The following is a 24,226-nucleotide window of genomic DNA, read 5'->3' as shown; positions in this document are numbered from 1 at the left end:
TGTGCTCAGCAATGACATGTATGTAGGATCGTAAAAATTGAAGGAAAGGCACTTTTAATAGTAAAATAAAATATAATTATAAATTTTCAGAATAACCAAATCATATCACGTCTTTCGTCTTTTCGTCGCTTAGCAATTCCCCGTTCCACATTTAAACTCAAATACACCTGCTGCTTATTCATTCTTCCTCTGTCACTCACATACACTCAAATCTCATGCTATCTCTTACACTCTTCATACGTCATGATTACACTCCTTTCCACTCATCCTACAGTCGGCCCTCCTGCATTTAGTCTGCCCTCAGACTACACAACATAAAGCTCTGAAACTACCTTAATTAACACTATTATCTTTCCTCTACATCAACAAAATAACTTAAAATTCAACTGTAAAACAAAACAACTTAAAACATCTGACTACAACAGAGAACAATAAAACATTAAATTAAATAATAAAAATTTGCAGTAAAGTAAATTCTACCTCCTAGTCATATCAATCATGTCATGTACTATGTGAAATTGAGATGTTCTGAGTACCTATAGTCATCAACTTCTTTTTTGGTTTTGGCATCTGGTATGGATCTAAGTATTCGGACTTACGATTTATGCCTGCTTGAGACTGAGTACGTGTGACCTCCACCAAGTCATTCTCGTTGTATGTAGTGCTCTCTTTTCTTTTTCTATGGCAATGCTTTCTGTTATCTTTCTTGGTAGTCTTTCTGTAATCTTCTCGGTTCAACATGTTAATTTCTTTAATTTTCTGGTCTAATAACTCGTAAATTTCATGATCTTCTTTTAATTCATTCTTTGCACTTTTCTTAGCTGAAGTAAACGCTTGTTGTTCCTCTTTTAATTTCTTAATCTCTTCCTGTAAAATTCTCTTTTCTTCTTCCAATGCCTCAATTTTGGTTATGTAGGTCTCCTTCTCAATCTCCTTTCTTGGGGTCAATCGTTTGACGTTGCAGACTGGCTTTAGCGTTACATCATTGTTTTTAATCAACACGACACAGTGTTGTAAAAATTCCTGACCCAGAATCATAGAGTAAGGCATAGCATCTTTCGGAACAACATGAAATAGAACATCATCGTACCATTGTCCGTCGATCTCCAATCCAAATTTTAGTTGCCCATAACATTTCACTTCGTTGGCACCAAACCCCGTCAGAATTATTTCACTTTTGTACAATTGGGGCGTGCCTAACGTGTGATAACAGTCTTCGGATATCAAATTTAAGTCGCTTCCCGAATCTATTAAGGCCTGCACAGTCGCATAGAATACTTTTATTTCTTTTGTCGGCTTTTTAACTGAAAAACTTCGATTGCTACTCACATTCATAATATCCGCCGGTTTTGTTGTGACATCCGTTGTCAAACAACAATCTGACATTTTACTAGGGCAGTGACTGCAATTAGTGCAACCGTAAAAAGATTTTTTCGGCGCGCCGCTAGTGTTGTGCCAATTTTTCTCAATACTGCCAACACCGCCTTTTGTCGCTGTCTTTGTGATGCTGTTACCGCCTGAAGTTCCGGCTGTCTCCTTCAATGACATCTTGCAATTCGGTGCGATATGGCCGAACTCGTTACACTTAAAACACTTTAAGCCCTTTTCCGTATGCGGACATTCCGCCGATGCATGATCCATCTCTCCACAGCTGTAACATCTTAAAACACGCCGATTTGTGTTGTCTTCACGTTTCGATCTGTTTTCTTTGTTCGCCCGTAATTTATTTTGCTTCAACTGTTCGTAAATTTTCAACTTTTCTTTTAGGTCAGAATACGTCGTAACGCCATACAGCATGATTTTATTAAGTTCGTCGTCTTTTATGCCTTCCACAATATATTTTATAGCGACATAATCTGCCATCTTGCCTCTCTTACCAAGTTCCTTCATGATCAAAAGATAATCTAGACATGACTCATTGCTTTTCCGGTGTCTGGTACTCATGATTTCGTGGATCGTCTTTTGGTCAATCTTGTCGGGAAATTCTTTGATAATAGCGACCTTTAATTCCGCCCATGTTTTGAAGGTACGTTCCGATCGGAACCACAGTAATGCCGTACCTGCCAAAGAACGTCTCGCCATCAGAAGCTGTTGCACTGGGGTCCAACCGAATATTTCAGCGTTGTCGTCAATTTCTTCTGCCCATCTTTCCGCGCTGTAGGTCTCATCTTGCCCCGTAAATTTCTTTATCAGACCTTCTGTCAAATGCAAATTCGAACCGCCGCCATTGTAACATTCCTCGAAATTGTCTTCACAATCCCGTTGCCGTCCCGATGATGACATGGTTAAAATTGTCGTCTTTAAATTGAAAATAAACTCGTCTTCACGTCTTCTTAGTTCTTAGTCACGTCGTATGTCTCAGTTCGTTCTTCCGTCGTATAAAATTTGCCGATTATTTTCTTCAATTTTTTTTTGATCGATCCCGGACGAGCCCCCAAAATTGTAGGATCGTAAAAATTGAAGAAAAGGCACTTTTTATAGTAAAATAAAATATAATTATAAATTTTCAAAATAACCAAATCAAATCACGTCTTTCGTCTTTTCGTCGCTTAGCAATTCCCCCGTTCCACATTTAAACTCAAAATACACCTGCTGCTTATTCATTCTTCCTCTGTCACTCACATACACTCACATCTCATGCTATCTCTTACACTCTTCATACGTCATGATTACACTCCTTTCCACTCATCCTACATGTATAAAGGAAGAGATGATGATAATCATACGAATCTTACTTTTTACTAATACTATAAATCTTACTCTTACTATAAACGAGGAAGTTTGTAGTGTATGGATGGATTTTTCGATGCTTGTTACTCTTTCAGGCAAAACTACTGAACGGATTTGCATAAAATTAGGAATACAGGTAATATAATTATACCCTGGATTAACATATATGCTATTTTTTATCCCGAAATAATATATAGTTCCTGTGGGATCAAAAAAAATTAAGCTACGTACTAATTCTGCGCGAGCGAAGTTGCGGGCAAAAGCTAGTATCATATAAATGAGTTGTGTTGCAAATCTTACAAGTAAATTCTGATTCACTTACAGCAAACACTCTGACTTAAAATTCCTCTACAAGTATTAATAAATCTCCAATAACAATTCAAAAATCGTGAACGAATAATAAGTGCTTACCTATTTCATTCTAGATTCACACAATTTGAGACACTTCTGAAGTAGAGTTACTATATTTGAAATTAATTTCGACATACAAGCAACATTCAAATTAGGACTAGCCTTGCTTTGTCTACCAAGTTATATACGCTCAGTACAGTACAGTAATTAGGTCAAAGAATATATTACTACTTTGAAGATATTGTACTAAATTAAGTTGCAACATTTTGCTTATACAATATTCAATGGTCAAACACAAAGTCAAGAGAATCTTCTTTTAAAAATCTTTTTCTATCCAACAAAGAATATTAATGACGACAGTTTTTGCCAGTTAATTGACTGTATCGTCGCATGAAAAACTAATGATAAGACGTCAGACATCTTGAAGGATGAGCGTTGACACCAAGGACGATAAGAACATAATATTTTGAGGGCGCAGGATGGGTGCATGTGCACATTGCTGGTCCTACTTGATTTTACCAGGGCATTTGACTGCATACATATTAACTTACTAGCTTTGGCCCGCGGCTTCGCCCGCATGGAATTCGGTTATCATGCGCAGTTTCCTCGGGAACTGTGCATTTTTCCGAGATAAAACCAGCCAAGAGCGTGCCGGACACCCGCGAAATAGGGCTCCGTAGCCATCAAACTTGCATTGTCACCCAAACTACATTTGCATACCAAATTTCACGTCGATGCCGTTAACCCTTGAAGAGTTCCATCCTGCGGAGACGGTCCTGGCCAAACTACCAGAATGTCACTACCAGATTATTGTATTGTTACGCAATTTACAAAAGTATGTCAAATTTCAAGTCAATCCGATTACTGGAAGTTGGTCGAATTTGACTTGCAAGATTTGATCACAGATAGACAACGGGACAGGTGAAACTAAATATAAGCTTGTAATAACCACCTTAATTAAACCTGCGTATCAGAAAGCTGTACAAAGAGTCAAAGGAATAAAAGTTTAACGACGAAAAGAACAACAACTGTAAAAACTAATCAGCGTAAACAGAATTATTTTTTCTCTGCTTATCTGCTATAAACTGGCAAAGAAGTTTTACTACTATGTTTATCTCTGTTGAGGCGTAAACACTAAAAAAATAGCCGTACAAACAGATGATGTAGAGCTGACCTTGCACGAAGGGTATGTATGTTTAAGTTAACAAAGAATAGGTATGTCTTTATGTCCAAAAATTTTTCCACCATGTATTTTTAAGACTTATTTGCAAGAATGGGCACGAAACACAGTTTAAACGAATCCCTTTAACTGTCACGCACTCTTTTATGAAAAAGATTCTTTTATCCTACAGATAATCGTTGAGGTGTAAGCTGAACGGTGCTAATAGGGTACGTGATCTCAAACAAAGTAAAAAAAAAATGTCCTCTGACTTTTTAGCTTTGAAGTTAAAAGTTAAAGTTTAATTTACGTTTTGATAAAATAGGGCGCAAGTCGAGTTTACTGTCTGTTTTGAGAAATTGTTCTATATTTACAGTATCATCATCATACCAGCCATAGGATGCCCACTGTTGAACATAGCTTTCATTCATTTTTTTCAGCTTTTTTTTGCTGACTGTCCTTTTTGTCGACTTTACATGCATTGTCACCCAAACTACATTCGCATATCAAATTTCAAGTCGATGCCATTAACCGTTGAAGAATTTCGTCCTGCGGAGACGATCCTGGCCGGATTACCAGGATGACACTACCAAATTATTATATTGTCACGCAATTGAAATAAGTATGCCATATTTCAAGTCAATCTGATTACTGGAAGTTGGTCAAATTTAACTTGCAAGATTTGACTACAGACAGACAGATAGACAGGCAGACATACAGACAGACAGACAACGGGACAGGAGAAACTAAATACAAGCTTGTAATAAAAGCCTGTTATAAAATTTACGCAGACGAAATCGTGTGCGCCAAGCTAGTCATGAATAAATCATAATTTTCCTCATTATCGGATAAGAAGTCAAGGCTTTATTAATTAACGCCTTTGTTCGTTAAATTGTCAAGTCTTTTGAAAAGCTGACAGCTTATTAAGGTTTCCGCTTCAAAGATAGTGTAGCTTGACGATGTTATCATTAATTCCATTAAATGGAAAGAATAGGTTTAACTTTATTGGACGTGAAAGATTTTTTTACGCTTGGTCACAGAATATATAATAGTACTGACGTACAGAATGGCCACGCTCCGCCCCGCACCGGTTCGAGTTACCCCACCCCTCAAGCGCAGATTGCAGGAAAACCGCAGGAAAGCAGTCGGGTGCTCACTGCGCAACGCGATGTAATGTCGGTCGCACCGTCGCACGGCACTAAGTTCGGGAGCAATAACTTTGCGAAATGGTGATATACTGAGCATTGTATGGGTGTTTGTCAACAGCCAAAGATAAGAAAAGGAGTTTTTTTCGATTTCCGAAGGACGAAAAAAGGTAGGTAAAGTACCTAACCAACTTTAATTAGCAACATGTACAATGTACTTAGGTATTAGGTAACTGAGGAAAAAACAATACCTTGGTTTAAAAGTGTGTACCTATAATGTATAAATAGACGTCTTATATTAGTAGGTAGGTATTTGTAAAATTGATTTGTTAATTCTCACCTATCAATAGACCAATATTATCTTATCTACACACACTATACTAATTATATAACAAATTGTCTAAAAGTATCGCGATTAATACATGAAATAACTAATTAGGTACCGAATAATTCGTTCAAGTTTGTAGTTATATATTTATTGTAATGTAAAATAATAATGCTTAAATACATAGACAGACACATTTTAAGTAGGTTTAAATAAAAACACATGATTAACGATTACATTTATTTACACATCTAAGCCATACCTACATACCCTATAGTACTAGGGTTTTGCGATAGTCAGCCCTGTGTGTTTTGTTTTACGCACACATTGACGCGTGTACAGACGTCGTCGTGCCTATGTAGATTCAAGAACGCGTATTTTGTATGGCGTGTCCGCCCTGTGGCTTGGTGTAGACGTAAGCTGACCATTGGGGAGTAAATATTAGTGCATTACTGCCGAGGTCGGGAAACAGCAATTGGATGAGTAGAGTTTAAATAAATACGGATCCACAAATTGCATTTCCGCTGAGGCGTGTAAATATAGTGCTTTTCTCTAATATTTAATGCGAGGAAATAAAGCAAAATCGTTAAAATATTAAATTAAATGCTTAGGCACGGTTTCAAAAAGTTGCTCTTATACTTTACCGCGATACTTGTTTTTTTTTTAATGTACACGACACGACTCGTAATGCAATTTCAGTAGAAGTAATAATTTTAAAATAAAAAGTTAAATACAATGAAGCTTAGTATGCCTAAATTACAGATTAAAGCGCTACTGAGCGCTTTTTAGGGTTCCGGAGCCAAAATGGCAAAAACGGAACCCTTATAGTTTCGTCAAGTCCGTCTGTCTGTCTGTCTGTCCGTCCGTCTGTATGTCACAGGCATTTTACTCGAAAACTACAAGATGTATATCAATGAAATTTGGAGTACAGATGTCTTGTCAAAGCCGCTATTTAGTTTTGTAGTTAGACATGGCAAAACTATAAGGGTTCTGTTTTTGCCATTTTGGCTCCGGAACCCTAAAAAGGGGTGATGTCCCCTTGACACCAATGTCTGTCTGTCTATCTGTGACATCGTAGCTCTCAAACGGATGGACCATTGGATCTTCCATGTGAAAATCCTGGATTTTATTTAGGTACTGGTATTTATTATCCATCTTCAATTCCACACTACATAAAGTTCTACCTCAGTCACACCGTCTGTCGATGAGGCGCGTTATGTGCCAGCTAAACGTTTCGCAGTTAAGTAATAACCAGCTTGACTCAGCGAGAAGTTGGAGCGATTCCTAACGAGTTCATTATTTTCACATAATACGTACGTGACGTGGGAAAAAAGATTATTATTTTAAAAGCAAGTCTGCTTTGAGTGGATGGATTTGAGTAAGGATCTCCGTCCGAGTAAATTTCTGTTTTCACTATCCTGCGGGAACTATGCAATTTTCTGGGATAAAAACTATCCTATATTCTTCCCCGGGACTCAAACTATCTGTATACCGAATTTCATCTAAATCAATATAGCGGTTTAGACGTGATGAAGTAACAAACAAATAAACAGACTTACAAACTTTTGCACATAATAATTATTATATTAGTGGGATATATTATCTTAGGATAGCAACGTAGGATTTAGAAAAACGGTGTAACGATCGCATATGTGCCCATGAGTATGTATAATTAAATTTATGTCAGCCATAATTTTTTTCTAGCCGAAATGGTTTTTTTCTGAAATTTTTAAATGGTCATCTAGAGAACTGTAGGATAGATTACGTAGGTTTGTTTTATAAAAATTCTGAACAATTAAGAAATTCAGAAGAAAAAGAGTAATGACAACTACATTACGACAAACATTAAATTATGTTTACAACAGTTATGCGAGCCGATATAAGCCCTGATCGTAAAATGATTTTGGTCAATCAAGGTAAGTAGCCGATAAGGCCACGCTCCGTTGTTTTCTTGGACAGTACAAAAGTCAACCTCAATCACAAAGTAACATCAAACAAAATGATAAGTACGATACTTTCCCAGGGTCATAAATCGCGAAGTTTACTAACCGCAGATCTAGCCCTTTGTCAGAAGATAGGTATTATCGTCTTGCCTCAGTGGTTGCCTTTTGGGAAGCCACAAAAGACAGTTCTGGCAAGAATATAGGGGCCCCTAAAACTTAACAATAGTACGATGTTCTGATAGAACTGGGGTGAAATGTTTTTAAAAGCTTTTTCACTTTTCACGCTCTAAAAATGTTATTTAGTCTCTGCATATCGGGACTAAAGCTCCTTATTAATCTCTAGGGATTAAAGTAATTTTCTTTTAATTTACTCTGGAAACCCCTAAACAGCCAGTCACGGTGTTTGTAAATGGAGGATTATCGCCATTTTCATTAGTTGTGTATAGACAATTTGTATGGCGTGGCAATAACCTCAAATGATCAAATTTAACTTGCAAGATTTGACTACAGACAGACAAAACGACAGACAGACAACGGAACAGGTGAACCTAAATAAAAGCATGTAAAAAATTACCACTAGCTTTACAATAAAGGTAAACATAGCTAGGAAACTTGAATAAACCTACATATAAAGTAACTCAATGGTGTATGTGAATTAACAAATCCGCAGTGGGCTCACGTGCGGTACTACAACAGTAAAATCCCTTCCATTCTGAGAGGAAGCCTGTGCACATCTAAGGGACGGATATAGGCCCAACAGTATTGCCATCACATCCACATCTCGAGAAACTATTGTTGGTAAGTGATTTTTAGACTCTCGTAAGATATCTCTCATTCGATTCAGTGCAAAAAATTACATAGAAAATGACACCTTACTTGCCTACTACTACTTGCCTGTAAAATTTTCATTTTCGAAGCGTGGCCTACCCTGGAAGAGGTTAGGACGTTTAAATTTTGGTAAGATTTGCCAGATCCTCATTTCTAGTGCCAAGATAAAAGTTATAAACAAAGTTTCATTGACTTACATATTTTACCGCCAAAATATGCAATTTTTCCTGTACTAAATGATTAATACTCAAATCAAGTTTCATATCTTTGGACTGAGCAGTTGAAATTACAGGATTTGACATGTGGACATCTGAATTTCGTGAGACTGTCGAAAAAAATAGCTTTTGTGATAACACAAAAGCTATTCGGCTCAGGAAAACGAGTAATACCAAGCTCTAGCTCTATGTTCAAATCTATCTGACAAGCGAGAAAGTATGACACTCACAGCAGTGACGTCCCTGTGAATATTTTCGTAATAATTTTATACACTGAATGATTATTAGATGTTCAAAGTGTACCGCGTTACAGGCGTGTTTAAAATTTGAATCAAAATTTCAAATGAAAAACCTTTTAGGGGTATTCAGATAAAGTGATCTAACCATCTGTTGAAATATTTGGGAATCATTTTAGCGTGGCACATTACATACTGTCAAATATAGTCATGAAGTTAATGCAATTCGAATTCGTTTAGGACTGAGTGCAGCTAGACTTTAGAGTAAAATTGCTCGGTCAGACTTTGAATAGTGTCTTGAATGTAACTCATTAGTTATCGGCTTATAAAAACTTGTTTAAGAATCAAAAGCTACTGGTACTATTCATGATCTTAACGATGTTCCTCAAAAATTTCTTTTTCGAACGTACTGAAGTCGTTTAAATATACTTAGAACTGTGAAATTTATCCAGCTTGTAAAACATAAAAAATACAACCAAACTCATCCAATTATTGGTACAGTAAGACATTTAAAATTAAAAAATATATACTAAGAATGAGGCTTACATTATTTTCGAAAATTAAAGGAAAATAGTATAAAGATTGGGAAACTTAAGTATGCTGATAATTTCATAAATTAAGTTTTGGTCATGCACATAGAGTAATAAGAATATTAGTGTAAACGATTATATATATTCATATTGAGAAGGGTTAAATCTTAATATTGATAATTGATGAATTCCACGAAGTATCCATTGGTAAAAGTTTTGGTTAAATATATAGGTATGTTATGTACGAAACGAACTTCGCTACACTTTCGGGCAGTACGTTGAATCAAAGTAGAACGTCCGTTTCTGATACTCAGTGGAGCATATAAAACACGTTGCATACTCACATTCTGGCACAAAGAAACGAACATTCCACTCATAAATGGCATTTAAAACAAACCTGTTACATAACAATAACACCCATAAATGACACAAAAAAATCCAAAACAAAAAACAACCAATACACTTGAGTTTGTAATTTAACCACAAAAGTAACACTTAAACTATATTGCTTTTGAATTTCGGAAGGATATTTTGAAACCACAGAGAGAGATAGATATAGAGAGTAAGCGAGAGACGTGCGCGTCCGAGAGCATCCGAAACAACACTGGGCTACGGAGATCCGTAGCATCTCGTAGCCCGTAGCTGCGCGTAGAGCCTCTACGAAATTCTCTTTGAGTTTTGCCCGTTCCATATTTTGTTTTAAGGTTATGAGGATTGAAAATTGAACAGCTCACTATAGAAATTAAAATTGCTATAGTACCTATTTTAATTTAAGTATTTTAACATGTAACAATTAAGGTCTTTGTATTGAGAAATAAATGATTTTTCTATAGTTTAAACTGCATTTTGCCCATTGACGTAACTTTATTTAAAACTTCTTAAGATAAGTGTGCAGGTGACAATAGTTTATTTCGTACGCCTAGAAAATCCGCGTTTATGTTAATCTTTTACTGTACACGAATAAACAAAAAAAAATATTGACAAGATTTAAAATACCTGTACAAAGGTTAACTTGTACCTTTAAATGATATAATGTAGAGATTACCTGTAGAGATCTATAAGTGTGTATAAGTAAAGTCAACCTTTGAGTGAATGGAAGGAAAATATGAAACTTACTTAGTACACAGATAGCTAAATAAAATATATGACATATTTTATCCCGATATACCTTCGGGATGATATCTTGATATATACCTAAGCTTGAAGACATGAAGTTTGGCAAAAATGTTCTTAAGCAATGTTAACGAAAAATATAGCTTGTAATTTTTGTAAATTTAAATATCCTGGAGAATTCATTCAACCACTAGACTTAATAAGTCGAGTCAGCAAAGCTATATGACATGACTAGCTTTAGCCCACGGCTTCGCCCGCGTGGAATTCGGTTATCGTGCGCAGTTCCCTCGGGAACTGTGCATTTTTTTGGGATAAAAAGTAGCCAATGTCACTCCCTAGCCCATAAACTATCTCTATGCCAAAAATTACGTCGATCCGTCGTTCCATTATTCGTCGTTCATTCGTTCGTCGTTCTATTATGTAAGTACACAGTTATGCAATAAAGTTTATTTATATTTATATTTCCGTTTCGACGTGAAAGACGGACAAACATACAAACAAACACTCGTGCGCATTTGTAATATCAGTATGGATTTAATTAGAACAAAGTTCTTATTGGGTCACGGAAATATAAAGTTAAATATACACGAGACGTGGTCACCATTCAAATTGGATAGACATTAAACATGTACTGCGGGTCGCATATTAATTCTAATCTGTGAATAAAATTACACGTTTGTTTTTGTCGTTGCGTAAAGTAAGGGTTGTGTACGAAACAACACAACTCAGCATTTTGTTTTAATGTCACCAGTTTTTTACAAGTGCTATTTTAGTCTGTGCATATCGGGACTAAAGCTCCTCATTAATCTCTAGGGATTAAAGTTTTTTTTTAAATTTAGGTTGGAAACTCCTAAACAGCCAATCACGGTGTTTGCGACTGGAGGATTACTCGTACCGCCATTTTAAGTGATTTTCGATAGACAATATTTAGGGCGTGGAAATAACCTCAAAATGACAACTGTGCGAAAATATTTCAAAAACACAATTTAATTTCGTGAAACACAATTAATCATTATGAATATGAATCTGTTCAATTATATCAAGGATGAATTCATTTAATTATGCATATTAGGTACCTACAATTATTAGTACTTACCTGTTTTTCGTCTTAGTTACAGTTTGTGTCCTTGCATTAATCAGAAAATAATAGTTTAGGCGTTTCAACTTCCGAAAATAACAGATTTAAAAACAAAAAAGTAAATACTAGACTCAGAGACTTGAACTTGATATCTCAAGGATCTCATGCTTTCTTCATTTAGTTGTCGAATTATCTGAGCCAAAGGTGATGGTCACGTGACCACACGAAATAGTCGATACCTATTTACAATAGTTTGTTTTTGTGACACTGACTCACGCACCCATATAAGATGTCACTACATGCTCGCTGCGAACACTGCCAGTTGTACTCATACAATGGTAAAATGCATCAAAATTTACTGCATCACGCTGCATTTTTGATGCGATAAAGTTTCTTTTTTTTGTATTTTGCTAGAGGAGCATATCCATAATTTACTATTCTCAAAAAATCCTCTAAGAAAACATGTCTGTGGAAGCTATGCGCGTTGTCCGAAGGTTTGTATGGAAGAGCAACCCCCTTAAAATAGTTTTCAATTTTGAAACTGTTGGCATAATATGCAAGCATTTAATTAAAGCGTCAATTTACAAAAAAAAAAAAGAAAACCCTCGTAACAATTTTGTCACTTCAAAGTTCAATATCTAAAAAAGGGCTAAACCAATTTTGACGAAACTTATCTAAGAACCATCGTTAAAAAACCTGCTTTCAAATAAATAAAAAAACCGCATCCAAATCGGTCAACCCGTTTAAGAGCTTCGGTGTTACAGACAGACACACACACAGACATACAGACACACATAGCGGCCAAACTTATAACACCCCTCTTTTTGCGTCACCTTGCGTGCACGAAATTCTTGCAACTTTTCCTTGCGCTGTGCTAATAAACGTCTAATAGTTATGAGGTTTAACTTAGCGGTGAAAACGCTCGAATATTTCACCTAACGAGAATCCCAAACCGGTGCCAATACCTCGGCCCAAATTAAGACGTGGTCGCAGAAAGCCTGAAAAGGCGCGTAATTGCGGCTGAAATATTCAGCGACGACGGCCCACGACGTCACACGGTACCGTTAGCAGATGAAATGCTGACATATAGATAGGCAGTATTAATCTAAGACCAGGGGGGCTCCAGCTATAACCAGGTGGACTGGTAAAATTCTATATCCAGGGGGGACACAGTAGTGACATCCTGATAGTCCGGCCAGGATCTCCGCAAGACGGAACTCTTCAACGGTTTATGGCGTCGATTTGAAATTTGGTATACAAATATAGTTTGTATTAAATGATATTGTAACGGATAACTCACGTCTTAAATCGAGTTTAGCTCGACATGTTTCGGGCTATTTCGTAGCCCTTTTTCACAGGAGCACGCGACTCGGCGGCAGCCGCAACACGCGCACTACGCGCCACCGCTCTGCTCGCGCGACTGCCCCTTACAATAGCATTTAATATGAGTGAGTCTCACGGTAGTTTCATGTTCAAAATATAGTTTGGGTGACAATGCAAGTGAAATCGACTAAAAGTACAGTCAGCAAAAAAAGCTTGTATTTAAAATGTTTTTTTACCAAAAACTTATTTCTATGTTGGTTAGGTCGTAATCCCCGTACATCCCCCGTACATTAGGTAACAATCCATACTAGTAATATAAATGCGAATGTGTGTGTGTTTGTCCGTCTTTTGTGATGTGATTTTTGGCATACAGATACTTTATGGGCCCGAGAGCGACATAGGCTACTTTTTATCAAGGCGAAATGCACATTCCCGAGGGAACAGCGCGCGATAACCGAATTCCACGCGGGCGAAGCCGCGGGTAAAAGCTAGTACTTACATATGTAATATTTATACATCTTTAATTTTCGTAAGTGTATTGCGTAGGTACTAGTTTAATATGTTGCATCTCAGTCGGCAAGTTAGTTTCATATGCATTAGGCCACGACATTATTAAATTATAATACGAGTATGAGAGAGATGAAAGCTCTTCGTTCTACGGCTTTGCATGGGATATTGTATGTCCGGGATTATCATTCATTGCACAATGTTACAGTGAAGCAATCTAAGTATACAACTGGATAAATCAACTTTTTCTTGTTTGTTATTCTGTCCCGTTGTCCAAGAGAAAACAGTGACAGAGTTACTTAAAAAAATGCTTTGATATATGCGACTAATATGCTTAGGAGATAGTCTTTAGATTAATGAGCTTGTAACTACGAGTATGACAAAAATGTATACTCGATTAACTTTAACCACAGAAAACATATAGAAACTCGTGGTTTTAAAGAGTTATCCAGGGGACGTAACCATGGCAACGAGGTACAAGAAAAAGTTGATTGACCCATTTGTATCAGTTTTAACTGATTAAAGTTTAACAAAATTAGCCATAAATATTTTGTACGGGTTTCTTGTTTTGTTGTTTCTTGCGTTTGTGCTATAACAAGAGCATAAAGCGTGTCATTTTATCCGGGCCTTTATATTGCCACCTGAGCCGCTACGGCGAGGGTGGATAGACACGTCGAGGGGAAAATGGGTTAATGCTCGAGTTTTACTTAGTGTAAACACACTCTGCTTTTCACTTCGATTGCGAGGAGATGAAATAAATAGGAACTGTGGAAACAATTGTTTACTTACTATGTACTTTTTATTTTTTATGGATTACTATAAAATATAGTTAGGTATATTTTTTAGTTTTATTTTATTTTGATTGATTTTAATTACTTTTTAACCAACTGCGAAGATGCAGGTAACTATGTATGTACGTATGTGTATTCCTATGTCCTCTCGTAACTACTCAACGGCTAACCCGATTTTGATAAATGATACGTCATTCGATTCGTCTTGATGACGCGAGTGCCACTGGGTAAAATTCTTGAAAAATCAAAATGGCTGTTTTTTGGCGCCAAAATGTGTCATCCCCGATAACCCCCACATACCAAATTTCATCGATATCGAAATATATATATTTCGGGGATCTCGGAAACGGCTCCAACGAATTACAAGAATTGCTCGTTTAAAGGTACCATAAGTATACATAATAATATGAGGTTACCAACATAGCCCGAAAAATTGTGTAACTGAAGTGGCAGTGGGCGGAGCACATTGCTCGCAGGACTGATGGCCGATGGAGTCAGAAGGTTCTCGAATGGCGTCCGCGGACCGGGAGACGAGCTGTTGGTAGACCTCCAACAAGATGGAGCGACGACCTAGTTAAGATCGCGGGATCGCGCAAGCACAAGACCGGTCTGAGTGGAGAGCCTTGGGGAGGCCTATGTCCAGCACGTCTTTCGGCTGACATGATGATGATGATGATGATGATTATAATAGCAGTAATATTTCTTTAGCAAATTGATGCGAACGACGAAGTTACATGCGGAAACCACTGTGTTACATAATGTCATACCTATAGGTAATAACTAGCCAGCCAATACCCATGCAACTGCGTAAGTCTGTGAGTCTGTAGCTCATTAAACAACAAACCGCATTGTCCGTGTGTGCTAAACCATAATCGATAATAGCCACCGGCGATTCACACTATGCGGATATTACATAGAAAAGGTGCGGTGATAGTTGGAGCGAAAATACCATCGAAATTCTACTAATAACACAATATAATACAATAAATATAAAATACAATGACTATAATGTACACCAGAAATATTAAGCGATACAGAAAACAGGTACATAGAGAGAAAATTACAAGGTAAGCAATAATACCAATTTTAGAAGCTTTTATTTAGTTTCACCTGTCCCGTTGTCTGTCTAACTGTAATCAAATCTTGCGAGTGAAATTCAACCAACTTTCAGTAGGTTGACTTGAAATTCGGTATACTTGTGTAAACGTGCAAAACAATACAATAATCTGGTAGTGACATCCTGGTAGTCCGGCCAGGATCGTCTCCACAGGACGGAACTCTTAAACGGTTAATGGCATAGACTTGAAATTTGGTATGCAAATGTAGTTTGGATGACAATGCAAGTACAGTTAACAAAAAGTACAGTCAGCAGAAAAAGCTTGTATTTAAAATGATTTTACCAAAAACTTATTTATTAATCATAGCTAAAACGATTGCAAGAAAACTCGCTTTCACGTAAGAAAACCACATTGAAATAAGCCCCTCCGTTTAAAAGCTACGATGCCAAAGATAGACAGACATTGGGGTCAAACTTATAACACCCCTTTTGTGGTGCGGATTCAAAATACTTATTATTCGTATCAAATTTAAAAACAAATCGAATCCTTACTGAAAATTCGTGAAATTTGGCTTGCACGACGATACTTCAACTAGCCACAGACTAATATTGCAAGTTCATAATAGTCTGTAACATGTATAGAAGCGAATAATTTCGCCTATATTAACCCTGACTTGGCAAGCCACTGAGCTGTATGCGCTAAAAACTTGTCCAACTGTCGATAATTAAGTCTTTTAACAGGTCGCAGTAGATACACCTCGACGTACCTACTGAAGGCAATGCCGTAGTTGGTGCGCCACTGAGCCTACACCGTGCCAACAAAATTTCTAGGAAAAATAATTCAAAATTGCTCTGCGATGCTCTTCGTGTTTGGTCTACGTTACAAGCTTTTGATTAACTTGCAACGATAGCGAAAGTTTGTTTGTAAGTAACAAACAAATGTGTACGAGTATTTGTTTGTTTGTTTTGAAGTTTGTGTACCATTTTCCAACCGCTTCCTTTTATTCGGTTGAGATAAAATTCGGTATGTTAATAAAATTTTGTGACAATACAATAATTTGGTGCTACTACCAGTAGTATGGTGGAATACACCAAATTCCAGTGGTCGGTTGATTTAAATAAACACGCAACTCGCAGATGGATGACATCGCAAGTAACTACATTCAGCAGTAACCTAACCTACCACCCAACATAGAAAAGTTGAAAAATCCCTGATTCTGTGATTGAATTCAACACAACTGAATTTAATCACAGGCGTTATACTTCACGATTCTGTAATTATTTTTTAAAAAATCTCATACATAACCGGGAATCGAACCCGGACAAAAATTGGGGCGAAAAAAAAATTTTTTTTTTTTTAAATTTCAATCGTCCTGTTTATTATTATTATTTTATTTAGGCTGCTGCTGCCTTCGGAAGCTTCGTCTCAGGTGTTCGTTACATAACTTAAAGCTCGCGATAATGATAATTTTTACCGCGGGAAAAGCGACTCACGCAGTCTGTTTTTTTTTTATTTATAAACGCACTAGAAAGAAACGAGATATTTAGAAATAGATAGAATAAAAGATAAAGATAGTATCGTGAAGTATAAAGCATGAGTAAATTAATGTGTGGAATTCATATTGTGCAGAATCGCGAATAGGAAAACAAGATTGCGTAAGAAATAATGACTGTGTATCATTACGTATGTGATTAAATTCAGTTGTGTGGAATTCATATTGTCAGAATCGCGAATAGGAAGAAACAAGACTGCGTAGAAATAATGACTGTGAAGCATACGCATGTGATCAAATTCAGCTGTGTGGAATTTTTTTGTGCAGAATCGCGAATAGGAAGAAACAATAATGGCATAGAAACCTCGTATAATCCGTTGTCATTTCAAAGTTTAATATTTCAAAAACGGCTGAATCAATTTTAACAAAACAAAGCTGAATACCACAGCGAGAAAATTTAGTTTTTCTTCAAAAAAACCGCACCGAAATCGTTTTATCCCTTTAAGAGCTATGATGTCACAAACAGACGGACAATCATTGGCGTCAAAACAAACCCCCTTTTTGCATCGCGGGTTAAAAAGTGAATCAAACATATAAAGCTAGATTTAAAAAAAAACTCATTCTCTGGTCTCGTAGTCGAAGATTACTCTTGAAATTAAATTAACTTAATACCAACTTATTTTGTTATGAATCGCCGCAACAGCCCCAGCGCCCGAACTGGCGGTCCTAATCTATAAACCTCAGCATTAATTATTACTCACGGAAAGCTCTGAATAGATAATTGGATCCCAGAGCCATTTTATGGAGTTTTTTTTTTTCTAAAAATTGAAATCTTTGATAACAGGATAGAGCACGTAGGGATAGCTTGGAGATCAAATTTTTAATTTAAATTCTAAGATTGTCAATTTTTAGATTAATCCTATATAGATTAATGTCAATTATACACAAAGAGACTATTATATATGTAGGTACAGGGTGGCGGGGGGCAGGAGAATTATGTTCTTCTTTCAGGCTTTGTTTATGTAATTTGCCACATAAGTTAATTTTCCAGTTTCAGTCAAAGTCAAAGTCAAAGTCAAAAAAAATATCTTTATTCAATTTAGGCTATAACAAGCACTTATGAATGTAAAAAAAAATCTACCACTGGTTCGGAAAAACCTCTGCTGAGAAGAATCCGGCAAGAAACTCAACGAGGTATATATTTTTTTTAAACAGATTTACATTATTATTAAATGATACGTATACATCATCTAAGTATTTAACACAACTATATTTTTAACACAGTAGGTTCGCTATTTGAAGGGATCGCTAATGCGGATCGGAATTATTTCCAAATATCCCTGTCCATGATATAATCATTAACTTTATAATACGCCTTTGATATTAATGTCTTCTTGACAATAGATCTGAATTTTTTATCCGTTTCATTTATAAGTGTTTCAGTGATTGTCATTCAAACTACATGTCCGTACCAAATTTCAAGTCTAATATAAATTATAACTAAAAACCACCACAAAATAATTCGCATTCGCGTAAAAAAACCGCTTCGAAATCGGTTAATCCGCTTGAGAGCTACTATACCACCCCTTAAACTTCATAAACTTGTAACACCCCTCTTTTTGCATCGGGCGTTAACAAAAGTGATGATGGAAATGATTCCATTCCTTCGTGTTACATCATGTTGTAAACTACTTGTTATCAGATCTCCCATATCTAATTTTAGGGGTTACATAATGATTCAACGACAATTTTTGCGCAGATTTTCGATTGGCAGACATCGTTTCGCCGAGTAACGGTACGCCAATGAATTTGTACGTAGATGTATTGTTTCGCAGACTAATGATTCGTAACTCAACCTTTCGTAGACTACACATTTTGAGCGTTTGCCCAAACAATTTTTCGCTTTCTTTCTTTCTAAACCTGATGCCATGTGATAACTCTGCCTATCGTGTTTCGGCGAAAAGTTGTTCGGTTAACTGAAACAATTACGAAACAAACAACTGACTAAACGTAAATCTGCATATCGCTATTCTTTCTACTGACTTCTCGGCGAAACGAATAATAGGCGCAACGAAATTATAATTAACGTTGCTCGGGCAAAAAAAAAATCCAATAGTTATCTGCGAAACGAAAATGTGCGTAACGACAGGTCACCAATTTTAGACTCTACTCGGGACGGTAATTATTTAATGTAAGGGTTTTTCATTCATACAACTTCATACATACTTACATACTGAATGGGAAACTCGAGAACTGCGAACATTAATCACTACATCAAAGAGTTGAGCTGCATTCATGCTAAATCGGTTATTTACTCTTGAGCAGTTCCAAAGATAAATGCGCAACCAATCCTTGGGGTTATAGGTTGATATTTAGCAGTGGCGTGGCATCAGATATCATATCTCCGTGGTAAAGCCGATGTAAAGATCGCTTACATCTTTCACAAATCCTATTTCGTTCCTGTAAGATGATTTCACAAATTCTATGAACGCTGTGCCACCGATATTTAGATACCTTGAAGTCCAATATAATGCAGCTTTTGTCATTTATTTATTTGCTAGTGTTTACTCGCGGCTTTGCACGTGTTAATCATTAGGGTCCATCTGTTTAATTGAAATTCCGAGATTTGACTTAAATGCCGCGGGAAGTCCCAAAATTACGTCGTGGTATTCATTGACGTTACAGCAGTACCAAATGTTATGTAAAAAATGTATACGTGCTATTTGTGGACTACCAAATTATAAATCTTGCAAACCTCTGTTCAAAAAGCTGAATATATTGCCTCTACCTTGTTTATATATTTTAGAAATTTGTATGTTTGTAAAGAAGCATATGTATTTATTTAAAACAGCTGATAGTAATTCAAAAAGAGTACAACGGAATCCTGGGCGTTTGGTTTATGACCACGTTTCTAGGACAGCATTATATTCAAACCACTGTTTTCGCATGTGCATAAAGATTTTTAATAAGTTACCTAAAAGCTTAAAAGAGCAACCTCTAAATAGATTTAAAAATGCACTAATTAAGATCCTTATTCAAAAATGTTCGTATAATGTAATAGTTATTTGTGCAACAAGAGAGCAAAGTTGTTTTTTGTTGCGAGTGTTGATTTTGAATCCCGAGTAAGCGAAGGATTCTATAATTGAATCACGAGCGTCAGCGAGTGATTCTAGGTTAGAATCCTGAGAACAGCAAGGGATTCATAATTATATACGAGATGCAAAAAAACTTTGCTCTCGTGTGACACATACAATTTTTCACCTCAGCAGCGAGAACATAATTTAAATGTAACATAAGAATAAAACTACATATACCTGTCTGTTTACAAAACAAACACATTTTTTTTAAATAGAATCCGATTATTAAGAAACAAACATAATAATCACATTTAAAACCATAACAAAGTGTCCAGTAGGTATACAATACAAATCTCATACTCATTACATGCATTGTAATTTGATCTTGTACTAATGTCACACTTTTTTTTAATACTGCAAAAAGCGTCATCTTGGGGTCATTAAAAAGGTTGGACAATAAACGTATAATTTATTATAAATGCTATTAAACCTTTAAATATGAATTTTACTAAGATTTATATTACATAAACATTAAATAGATTTGTTAAAAATTCATACAATTTAACAAATATTTATTCCAACTGTAGAGGCAGTATACGGAATTCTTTTATAAAAAAAAAAACAAGAGAAGCGGCTTTCGTGCAACGAGGTTGCATACTTTATTAAAAGATCGGGAAAATTTACATTTTGGAAATATTTCGTTGTCATGTAATTTATATTTATAATACCAAAAATTTAATTTAAGATTGTAATCAACACATTTGATCCTATCTCTCGCTTTTTTCGTGTTGAAGTGAAATGACAGATCAAAGTAAAGTTCAAATATTTGGAATTTAGTGAGTAGACCCAACACTGTACCCAGCATTTAAAAAAATAGTATTTTATGCAACAGTTGTATAACAGGGTTCAAAAAAGGCGAGTGGCGTGAGTTACGATGTGAGCTTTAGCGAACATCGTAAGAAAAAGACGCCACGAGCTTTTTTTGACTTACTTATACAACGTTGCATACAATACTTTTTCTTCGACTTGGGTACTTACTAATTATAATACAAAATTACAGAAAAAGTAAACTTGAAATGTTTTCATACTTTAGTAAAAAGTATCGCAACCGCAAAGAGAAGGTAAACAACAATAAACAAGTGAGAAATATGAAAACGTCAAAATATGTCTAAGTTAAATGTTGTTATTGATTAACGTTTATTTGCCTGTGTCGATGTTAAAAATACGCATTACTTAAATGTTGGCAGGCTATGGATTAGTAGGTTCGGAAAGTTTTTATCTGTATAAAAACCATATAAAATATGTAACTGGCACCTTAGCGTATCCGAACGTACGAATTAAGAAAAAAAAAGTAAGTGATTGCAGCATGGCTACTACGAAAGTCCGTCTGACACGTATACTATTTAATATGAGAGCGAGAGGGACGGTACGATACGAACTTCAATTTTTGAACTTCAGAGTAGGCCCTCAGTATCGTTTTAGCAACATTACGATACAGTGCTGTTATGGGGATTGGACAATATAGACTTTTCCAGAACCTTGTTATGTATGTTGTTATATTACTGTTCGTGATTAAGTAAATCACATATTACAGTATAGGAGTAGAAAAATAATTAAAAAGTTACTTTGTCTCACGGAGTGAGCAAAATGCGATTTTGCTCACTGATTTCTCATAGCAAAACCTGCCTGTTTGAGGTGCTGAGGTGAAAAAGAATTCTTCTCTCAAGATATGTTTTAATAATACCCAAATATTTGCATGCTAGTATTATTTAGTACAAATAGCAGAATAAGTTACTTTATTGTCACATAACACCTAAGAACATCGATGTACCTACTTATTCTATGCAAATAAACATTATATTCTATTATATCCTATTCTATGACTCTGACCCAGGGGAAGAGGTTTCGAAATCTTATCCCAATCTTGAGGGAATATCGGGATAATGTAGGGTGAAAAGTATCGAGATAGTGTATCTTCGTACGAAATCTTACTAATATTATAAATGTTTGGATGTTTGGAGATTTGGGTATTTGTTATTCAATCACGTTTAAACCGCTGAACCGATTTAGATGAAATTCGATATATAGATAGTTTGAATTCCGAGGAACAACATAGAATAGATTTAACCCGGAAAATGGCATAGTTCCCGCGGGATAGCGATAAACGAACATTACGTGGTAGAGTCGCGGGCAACAGCTAGTTTCATATAAATTCGTAGTTTTTAACCCCCAACGCAAAAAAGGGGTATTATAAGTTTGACCGCTGTGTGTGTGTGTGTGTGTGTGTGTGTGTGTGTGTGGTTGTATGTCTGTCTGTCTGTGCCACCGTAGCTCTTAAACGGGTAGACCGATTTGAATGCGGTTTCTTTTATTTGATAGCAGGTTTTCTAGCAATGGTTCTTAGACATGTTTTATCAAAATCGGTCCAACCATTTTTAAGATATTGAACTTTGAAGCGACAAAGTCGGGGGTTTTCCAACTTTTTGTTGGTTAGGTTATATCATGAAGGTGTAACAAACATTCCAGGTATTGTGGGGTTTGCCATGCTGTGAACGCATTTAGTTTTGAAAAATATCTTCCGAAAGGATCGAAACTAGTCGGACCCTTTTTACAAGCTTTTATTTAGTTTCACCTGTCCCGTTGTCCGTCTGTCGTCTGTCTGTAATCAAATCTTGCAAATTAATTTTGACCAACTTTCAGTAGTCAGATTGACTTGAAATTTAGAATACTTATGTAAATCGCGTGACAATACAATAATCTAGTAGTGATATGCTGGTAGTCCGGCCAGGATCGTCTCCGCAGGACGGAACCCTTCAACGGGTAATAGCAGCCACTTGAAATTTGGTATGCAAATGTAGTTTGGGTGACATAGACAGTACAGTCAGCAAAAAAAATGTATTATAAACCGGCCAAGAGCGTGTTGGACACGCCCAAAAAAGGGTTCCGTAGCCATAATTTCGTATTTTATACGGAATCTTCCAAGTTTAGGTATATTTTACACCTTAGGCTGCTATTTAAGTGTAAAACTACTAATAATTCTGTAGATTTTAGAGGGGGGGGGGGACGCTCGATTTTAATGAAAATTTGCACTTTAAAGTTGAATATTTCGAAAACAAATCACTGAATCGAAAAATTCTTTCGAACGATATCCTATACTATAGGGTTGGATGAAAAAAAGTCACCCCCACTTTACGTTAGTCCCTGAGCAAAGCCGCGGACGGACGGACAGACAGACAGACAGACAGACAGACATGGCGAAACTATAAGGGTTCCCTTTTTGCCATTTGGGTTGCTTGCATGCTTGCACTATTTTTTTCACATTTGAGACCATGCTTGCCTGATTTTTGGTTTGCATGCTTGCTTACATGCTTGCTTGCATGCATACTTGCTTAAATGCTCACTTGCATGCTTGCGATCATGCTTGAATAGAGCCTTGAATGCAGCTTGAATACAGCCTTGAATGCATGCTTGCTTGCACTATTTTTTGTATATTTGAGACTATGCTTGCTTGATTTGTTGTTTGCATACTTTGTTGTATGCCTATATGCTTGCTTGAATGCTTGCTTGCAAGCTTGCTTAGATGCTTGATTGCATGCTTGCTTGCATGCATGAATACAGCCCTAAATGAATGCTTAAATGCATGCTTGCTTGCACTCTTTTTTTCACATTTGAGACTATGATTGCCTGATTTTTTGTTTGCATGCTTGTTTACATGCTTGCTTGCATGCCTGCTTGCATGCTTGCTTGCATGCTTGCTTACATGCTCACTTGCATGCTTGCTTGATTGCTTGCTTCTTTGAAATGTTTATGGTTCACGCGAGCGAAGCATGCTCACTTGCAAGCTTGCTTAGATGTTTGCTTGCATGCTTGCTTGCGTGCTTGCCTGCGAGCTTGATTGCGTGCTTGCTTGCGTGCTTGCTTGCGTGCTTGCTTGCGTGCTTGCTTGCGTGCTTGCTTGCGTGCTTGCTTGCGTGCTTGCTTAATTGCTTGCTTCTTTGAACTGTTTTTGGTTCACGCGAGCGACGCTGCGGGTAAAAGCTAGTATTACATAATCGTCAGTTGAACCGTTTCATTTTCAACCGAAAATGTTTGCATTTAATTCTTTCCACTTTCAGACAAATTACACATACTACAGTCAGTAAAACGAGTTAAACTCTAAGCAATTTACACACATCTCTATTCTCAAGGAAATACGATCAAGTGTCATTCATTTAGAACTCGTCGACTGTTTGTATCCACGTTGCTAACTGTAAGGCCATCGCCTCTACTCCGGGTTTAAGTGCAGCAATCCATCTTTCAGCTGTCAGAAAGAGCCCAAAGATAGA

General features: G+C 36.5%; 2 protein-coding genes across 2 annotated transcripts in view; both read right to left on the bottom strand.

Moving 5' to 3' along the window:
- The window catches only part of Syt7 (Synaptotagmin 7), a 304,885-nt gene extending 294,840 nt beyond the window's left edge, over positions 1 to 10,045 (bottom strand). The window contains exon 1 of the mRNA XM_074109269.1: positions 9,860 to 10,045. The gene's annotated coding sequence lies outside the window, so the exon portion shown is untranslated. The remainder of the gene's footprint in view (positions 1 to 9,859) is intronic.
- On the bottom strand, positions 502 to 2,688 carry LOC141443891 (uncharacterized). The gene has a single exon (XM_074109262.1). The coding sequence runs from the start codon at positions 2,281 to 2,283 to the stop codon at positions 502 to 504; it is 1,782 nt and encodes a 593-aa protein (XP_073965363.1). The 5' UTR covers positions 2,284 to 2,688.
- Positions 10,046 to 24,226: the final 14,181 nt, after the last annotated feature.

Source organism: Choristoneura fumiferana, chromosome 28, assembly GCF_025370935.1.
Source record: "Choristoneura fumiferana chromosome 28, NRCan_CFum_1, whole genome shotgun sequence".
Taxonomy (NCBI): domain Eukaryota; kingdom Metazoa; phylum Arthropoda; class Insecta; order Lepidoptera; family Tortricidae; genus Choristoneura; species Choristoneura fumiferana.
The sequence above is the reverse complement of the archived record's forward strand: the minus strand, read 5'-3'. Positions and strand labels throughout refer to the sequence as shown.